Genomic DNA, 8,192 nt, shown 5'->3' on the forward strand with positions numbered 1-8,192 from the left:
GCTCAGGTCATGATCCTGGAGTCCCGGAATCGAGTCCCGCATCGGGCTCCCTGCTCAGCGGGGAGTCTGCTGCTCCCTCTCCCACTCCCCCCTCTTGTGCTCTCTCTCTCTCAAATAAATAAATAAATTAAATCTTTAAAAAAAAAAACAAAACACTTCCGGAGGACTGAGGTCTCAGTGCAGGTCCTGACAAAGGACACAGACGAATTCCTAGCAGTTGAGGACGAGACTCCCTTGTCCCCCTCTCTGAGTCCTGCCCCCTGGCTTCTCTGGATCTAGATGCCTATATTCAAGGCACAGCTCTGCTAAAGCTGTGTGATCCTGGGCAAATCCCCGAATCTGGCTAAGTTCCAGTTTCCTTAACTGAAAAATGGGTAAAATAACAAGTGTACATTTCATAGGATTGACATGAGGAGGGAGTGTGTGGAAGGTGATTAGCACAATACTGGCACACAGTCAGTCCTCTGTAAAAGCTGAAATTGATATTCCCAAGGCTGGCTCCTCCTCGTTCAGATCGCAGACCAAACGTCAGCCCGCCCCAGTGAGCCTCCAGCTTCCATGGAGCAGCCCCCACCTTCTCACTCCCTCGCGCCGTTTTGTTTCTTTCAGAGCATTTTCTGCTACGGGATCCTTTCTCTTTTGGTTTCCTTTTTTAGAAAGGCTGTAAGCTTTCCGAGGGGCACAAACCTCGGCTCATCCTGCCCACTGCTGTTTCCCCAGCTCCTAGCCTACTGCCTGGCGCGTAGTAGGTGCTCAGTAAATACTGGTTTGAATAAGGGACGGCAGCACGGTGGGGCAGCGGCCACTTCCGTGCCAGAGCCTGCCACGCCACCAGCGCCACGACTCGCTTGGCTGGGGGCGGGGAGGGACACCCTGGGTGTGAGCCCTTTTCTCCTTCTCAACTTCCCCGTGTAACTTTATGTGAGCACCACTCCAGAGGCTCCCGGGACGAGGCCACCGCCCCGGGATCAGGCCCTTCCCGGTTCTGCCTTCGGGGAGGCGGGCGGGGGGTGACCCGCGAGAAGCCAGTTCCAGGCGCGTCCTGAAGTCCCTCCCGCCGCCCCGCGTCGCTTTAAGGCGGAGGCCGGGGAGGGGGCCACGCCACCCGGCGGCTCCGCGCACGGCTCCAGACTTCGGCATTTCCTCCCCGCTCGCTGGCGCGGACTCCTGTCCCCTCGGAAGAGGAAGCTCCTGGGGCCGAGTAACGGGAACAAGCGCGGAGGAGAGCGGGAACGAGCGCCGAGGGGGTGCCCGGCAGTGCCGCGCAGGGTAGGAGGCGAGCCGGGCCGGGTCGGAAGCTGGCCGCGGGCAGCGCGCCGGGCCGCCGGGCGGGGAGGGGCGCCGGGCGGGACGCAGTGTGCGGCCGGCGCAGGGCGCGGCCCGGGGCCCGGGAGTGCAGGGCGGGCCGCAGCTGGAAGGAAAACTTGAGCTGGGAGAGGAGGCCGAGCTGGAGGGCGCCTTCCCCCGGCCCTGCGAGGGGGGAGCCGCCGCGGAGGCGAAGGAGACCGGGACCGCGGGGCTGCCTGGGCGCTGCCCGCATGCTGGGCCGGGGGCGCCGCCGGGGCTCGCGCCCTGGGCTGCAAGGCCGCCGCTGCCCCGGGCGCCCGGTATGTCGGTGCACTACACCCTCAATCTGCGCGTCTTCTGGCCCCTGGTGACCGGCCTCTGCACTGCCCTCGTGTGCCTCTACCATGTCCTGCGGGGAAGCGGGGGCGCCCGGGCCGAGCCCCCCGACGGTGCGGACGGCGGCTTCCCGCTGCTCAAGGTGGCCGTCCTGCTCCTCCTTGGCTACATCCTCCTGCGCTGTCGCCACGCTGTTCGGCAGCGCTTCCTGCCAGGGTCTCCTCGCCTGGGGAGCCACCCGACCTTCTCTCCTAGACACTTCCGAGAGCCGAGTCTTGGCATCTTGCTGGAGAGTTACTACGAGCACGAGGTGCGCCTGTCCCCGCACGTGCTGGGCCACAGCAAGGCGCACGTGAGCCGAATCGTAGGCGAGTTGGTGCGGGCTGGCCGCGCCCGCGGGTCCCCCGGCCCCATCCCTGGCGGGGCGCTGGCGTTGGCCTTCCGTGGAGACTTCATCCAGGTGGGCAGCGCCTACGAGCAACACAAAATCCGGCGGCCCGACGGCTTCGACGTGCTGGTGCCGCTGCGTCTCCCGCCGCTGGTGGCGCTGGAGCCGCGGAGCCTGGGCGCCGAGCCCGCGCTGGCCCCCGCCTTCCGCGGCTGCTTCGTGTGCGCCCTCAAGGCGCCGCCCGGGGCCTCCGGGAGCCACTGGCTGCGGGACTGCAAACCCTTCGCCGACGGCTTCTGCGTGGACGTGCTCGGGCGGCGTCACCTCTCTGCCGCGCTGGTGCTGCGCTGGTTCCAGGCGCACCTGCAGCGCTCCCTGGCCACCGTGCGCTACAGTCTGGAGGGGCGTTGTCGGGTCAGCCTGACCCCGGGCGGCCTGGAGCAGGCTCCCACCCTGCACATCCTGCCCTGCCGCACCGACTACGGCTGCTGCCGCCTTTCCATGGCAGTGCGTCTCATCCCCGCTGTGCATTTGGGCGACGGCGTTTTCCTCGTGGCACCGCCACCATCCCCCTCGCCCGTCGGGCCTCTGTCGGAGCTCCCTGGAGGCCTGCGCACGGATGCACTGTGGGGTGTGAACACAGCTCGGCAGGAGCAGAAGCTGCTGAGCTGGCTGCAGGAACGGGCCCCTCCAGGTGCCTGCTACCTCAAGTGCCTGCAGTTGCTTAAAGCTCTGCGAGACCTGGGCGCCCGCGGGCTGGACCCGACGGCCGCCACCCAGTGGGGACGCATCCTGTCCTCATACATGCTCAAGACAGTGCTGCTGGCGGTGCTGCTGCGGGAGGGGGCTCCTGCTTCAGGCTGGGACGAGGCGCACCTGGGCGAGCGGTTGGAGGAGTTAGTGCAGTTCCTTAGGGACTGCCTGCTGAGACGCCATACGCTCTTCCACTGCGTCCTGGGCCCTGGTGGGGCGGCTGCCGAGGTGGGCCCGCTGCCCAAGGTACTGCGTGAAGCTGCCCCCGTTGATCTCCTGGCTGCTTTCGACAGGCACGCCCGGGAACTTGCAGCGGCGCGGTTGCTGTCCACCTGGCGAAGGCTGCCCCAACTTCTCCGGGGCTACGGGGGTCCTCGCTACCTTGCCAGGTGCCCCCCACCCCGGAGTCAGCGCACGCAGGGGTTCCCTGAAGATCAGCCATAAACCTTGACAGTGCCCCCACCCGGCCTAATGCTCCTAAAGCCTCTCCCACCAGATGGGGTGGGGATGGCAACGAAGCCAGTTTAATGCAAGGAAATGAGGTGCCAAAGGTGATGGAAAATTTGGCGGGTGACGTATGGTGGCTTATATGTCCCCCCTGACTCCACAATCCAGCGTATCCTTAGCAAGCTACGGAAAGACCTCCAACACCAGCAGCTAAGAGTTGGTTCAAATGTTGGTTTGTGTGGAATGATTCTGCAAAGGATCCAGCTTTTAGGGAAGCCCAATAAAGGAAACAAGAACTAGCTGCAGAGAAAGTTCCCTCTGTCAGTTTTTGAGACAGATCTCTGGCCCCCAAATTCTAAGAAGCTATTTTTTTTCCCCCTATAACTATTTGCTCCGTCCTGGGTTCCTGGTTGTCTTTTAAAAAATCGGAATCTTTATCTACAACTGGAATTGAAGTTCTATTCTAGGGGCTAATGTTCTGAGGAATACAGTTTTCACTATTCAAATTAATATTAATGTGTTTTTTAAGTGGTGCAATCACGGGTGTTTGACAGGACTGCAAAGAATTAAGTCACATGTGTTGAGGGGCAGTCAAGAGTTGGTTAGAGAAACTTCCAGAGCAAATAGCACTTTATTTTGATCAGTCCTTTCATTTTGTGGTAATTGCCACTGCCAAGTGTTGCATCCAAAAGGGAGGCCAGTTACCTTTATTATAAAGAAATGTGCAGTCTTAAAAAGCAGGCTTGCTTAACATCCTGCGGGCACACCCTACGGTATGTACCAGTCAGCAGGCATTCATGGAGAGCGCACTGTGAGCCAGGGGCGCCAAGTAGCAAAAAATATGTGTTTAGGACCATACCGGTGAGCAGGGAAAACAGGTTGGGTTTTGAGAAAGATACATTTCAGTCTTTGCCTATCCAGGTGAGTCACCAGAGCTTGCTGCTGGCCGGAGGCGGAAACATTTGTTGTTGTTTGAAGCCTTTTGAACAAACTCCTCTGCATGGAAATGTCTTTCTGAGTTTCGTGAGATAATGAGCAAATGCCTGCCGTAGTGCCTAGCATGTAGTTAGCTCCCAGAGTCAGTGCTCAGTGATGGTTAGTGGTCACCACGTTTCCCTCCCATCCCCCTGGCGGCCTTTAAGTGGTCCTAAGGCCGACTTGGAGGAGCGGCTGATTCGGCCCAGGTCTTGTAAAGCATTTCCCATAGACTTCAGTATCTTTGGCTCTGTGCTCCCTGACCACGGATCAGCAGTCAGCTGAGGAGAGTGAGGTGCGGGTGACAGCTCTTGGCCAGCAGTCTGCTGTTTTTTCTCTTTGGACATCAATATCCCCAACTCACTTTAGGTTTAGGTTCAGAATAGTCCATCATCTGCTTGCCTAATAGAAAATGCAGCCAGTCCCACCCAGTGTTAGACTTTGGGACTCTTTAATATTTTTGACAAAGACATGTATTTCCTTAGACTCTTAAAGGTAAAACTTGGAAGACAGAAATAGCCACCTGAATAGGGCCATTGTTTAGCTTCGGGGTTATTCTGAGGGAATTCTTTAAAGTTTCTTTAGGGGACCAACTTGGCCACTGCAGGAAATCATTGTGAATAAATGATTTGCAGGGGATCCTCGTGGGAGCTGCAGAGACTTCTTAGATCCTTTGCAACTTTGGACTGTAAGAGAAACAGTTGCAAATGTCATGCCCTCTCTTTGAGGTTGTGGGGACAGTTCCTCTTGATATCACAAAGGTCATTCCCAGTTTTTAAGGTCAGTGTTAGGTCATAAGGTACTGAGTTTAGTAAAGGGATCAGTCTACCAACTTCCTACAAAGATATAAACTGCAGAGTGTTTCTTAAAATTACTTATTAAAACAGATGCAAAGAGTAAGTAGATCTTTATATATATATATATTTATAATGTTTCCATATCAGCCCCAATTCCCCCTGTAGTCTTGTTAAGTCTACTGAAATGGGGAACAGCAAGGCTATTGGAAGGATTATAAAGCTTTAAAAGCTGAACTTTCCAAATGTCTCTAGTTGAGTTGATAGCTTCCTTTTTTTTTATCTTGCTAGTCGTTTGAAGTTTAAATCTGGTAACATTTTTGTTCTTGTAGTGTTTTTGTTATTTTTTTTTTCAGGTTAATTACCCAAAGCCTCATCCATCCTCAAGATTTTTAAATTTTATTATTATTTTTTAATTAATGGGGCATTGTGTTTGTGAATTGTTAAAATATTGTTTTATTTAAGCGCCATGCTGAGCAATTGTTCTCTGTACATGGCAACCAAAACCTAGATTTCGATCAATTTTGATCAATGTGTAGTGATCCCAAACATGTACTGTGTACAAATGAAATAATATGGTATATTAGCCAGGTGTGATGGTTGCCCGAGGCACTTAAATTAAGCTCAATTCTGTCTTTTATCAGGGCTCCATCACCTCCTTGATCTGAAATGTACACATTTTTGGTGTATACTTGGTACTAGAGATTAATGTATGCAAAGATTCTTATACAAGCCTCCAAATTGCTCGTGGTAAAAAAAAAAAAAAAAAAAAAAAAGATTAACTGTCCAGCCAGTGCCGGAAGAAAAGTTCTGGGGACGATGACTCAGCCATTTTGCCTGAAGACACCCTTCAGTAACTCCCACTGACCAGTCTTGGGAGCCATCCTGGAAGGCTCGTTGTGGGCTGAGAAAAGGAGACTTTTTTTGCAAGAGGAAATGGAAGAAGCTGTAAGAAGGGAGACCGAGAGCAAGGGAACCAAGAGAAATCTGAAGAATTCAGGAGAGAGGCCTTAAGAGGGAAGTGAAGGAAGAGATGGCGAGAAGGGGAACCCCAGGGAAGGGGGGGAATCACATGAGGGTGCAAGAGGTTTGGGTAGGAAAAACATTTTTAGCTATGTGCTATTTCAAGCCAGGGGTCGCAAACTCAGCAGCCTGCGGAAGCAAGGCAGGGAGATCAGTCCGGGAAGGGGTGGGTGGGTGGTGGGGGGCTATGCCCCTCTTAAACAGGGCAGCCATTGGTCAGCTCTGTGCTGGGAAAAAGGGAGGGAGGGGCCGGAAATCAGGATTCTTTTTTTTTTAAAGTGAAACTTTCTCATTTTTAAACAAAATCGTTTTAAATTGTCCCACACACCAAGTGGGCCAAACAGAGCATTTGCTTGAGCCTGGGGCCACCAGTTTGCGACCCCTGCTGAACATGGTTAATCCTCCAAGTATATATAAGGTTATATTTATTGTTCTGGAGATGTCGTTATACATAGTTGGGGGTGTGATATTTCAAGTCCTTATTTCTCAGAGCTAAGCTTTATTATAGAAACAAACCAAAAAAAAAAAAAAAATAACAGGGCCACAGATAACACTTAACTCATAGTTCCCAGAAGGACCCTCGATCCGGGAGCTGTTCTTGTCCAGCTACACATCCTCCAAGCAAACCACTGGGGGCCAGTTCTTGGCATTTCCTTCCTGGTGAGTCGGTGCTCTGTCTCGGAGTTCACAGATGAGTAATCAGGAAGGATTGCAGAATAACTTGTTTCTTTTTGATTTGTATTTTGTTCTGATTTTTAAATTAGTCATTTTTTTTAAGTAGTCTCCCAGACTGTGGCTTAGCAGTGATGGTGGGTGGCCTTGGACCCCAGAAAACCAGTGCTGGGTCTTCAGGCCAAGCTTCTTAGGCTTGTTACCATGCCCACCGCCGAGAACACTGTTGGCTTCCACCAAAACTGACATCCTCGCGTTCGGAAGGGATGAACCAAACATGCTTCCAAAGCATCTCTTTTTTTAACCTCATGGAGTAAGTCACTCTTTCTATAAAATGTGGCCTTTGACTTAACTTAAGAAGACTTAACTTATCCCTACCCACCTGGAGGAAGGCTATTACCACCTTCCCCAGTAGTGGGGGAAATGAACCTCATTAACATTTCCAGTGACCCTTGGGAGGGAAAAAAGTTCAGTGTTATCATCTTGGTGTTTGTTAATTTTTTTTTTTTTTAAATCACACGTCTGTTACTTAGACACTACTGTTTATTTTCTTTTATACCTACATAGCACATGGTTTGATGGGAATTTAGCAAGTATAAGTTGGGAGAGGCTGAAGATAATATGCAATCATCTATACAGAGAGAATAGCCTAAAAAAATGATATGTAATCTGGTTTTTGAAGTATCAGATATTCAGGAATATTTTTAGCACCGTTTGCTTTAAAAAATAATTGTGCCTTGATTCAGTGACTTGACTTTAAAACATTCCTCTTATTTTATTGTTATTTTAAATGTGTATTCTGACCCCCAGCTGTGTACTCTGACGCAGTCTGCTGGCTGCAGTCATAGTATATGGTTTGTTCCGATAACAGAGACCAAAGGGTTAATCAAATATGATCCCGCTGCTACAGGTGTGTGATTAAAAGTTTTAGATCACACCACATTTCCATGGCCCAAACAGTTGGGGCCAGCCATTTGTTTTCTATTTCAGGTTGGAGTAAATTTGCACTTTTAATCTTTTGGGTTTTTTGAGGGGGGCCTGTTCTTTTATACTTTGCTTTGTTAATAAAGGAACTTGTAGAAAACTCTGGACTGAATGTCAGATTTGGAGAGGGCTCTCCCCTTCCTGAAGGGCAGCTTGTGGATGCCCTGGCTTATGATTCCTTATACAAGCTCACTCGCTTTCAGCATCTGGGTGTCTGGGAGTCTTTTCCCACTCAGCAACGCTAGAATAATTGTATACAGTTGGCGCTGTACACAGGCGGACAAGGATGTTAGTTCACAGTTCTGTAGGTTTGCAGCCTGGGGTCCTGCCTTCAAGGCTTTTTCCTTGCCTAGAACCTTCTGCCTGGCTCCCACACACCCCCCATAACACAATTCAGGTCTTGGCCTGTAGCTAATTTGTTGCTCAAGAATTTTGCTCAGAAATCTCTTAGGCCCTCAGGCCCTCTCCAAATGGTAAACATTTGCTAATAGTGAAAAACCACGGGGCTTACTGAAAGATGGAATCTTGGAGAT

At 51.9% G+C, this 8,192-nt stretch overlaps 1 protein-coding gene across 1 annotated transcript; it reads left to right on the forward strand.

The window, feature by feature from the left end:
- The first annotated feature begins 578 nt into the window (after nucleotides 1–578).
- On the forward strand, nucleotides 579–7,759 carry ITPRIPL2 (ITPRIP like 2). Its single transcript, XM_006744065.3, has one exon. It carries the CDS (start codon nucleotides 1,610–1,612, stop codon nucleotides 3,206–3,208), a length of 1,599 nt encoding a protein of 532 aa, XP_006744128.1. The 5' UTR covers nucleotides 579–1,609; the 3' UTR covers nucleotides 3,209–7,759.
- The last annotated feature ends 433 nt before the right edge of the window (nucleotides 7,760–8,192 follow it).

This window comes from Leptonychotes weddellii, chromosome 5 (genome assembly GCF_054177405.1).
Source record: "Leptonychotes weddellii isolate Sample4059 chromosome 5, ASM5417740v2, whole genome shotgun sequence".
NCBI lineage: Eukaryota > Metazoa > Chordata > Mammalia > Carnivora > Phocidae > Leptonychotes > Leptonychotes weddellii.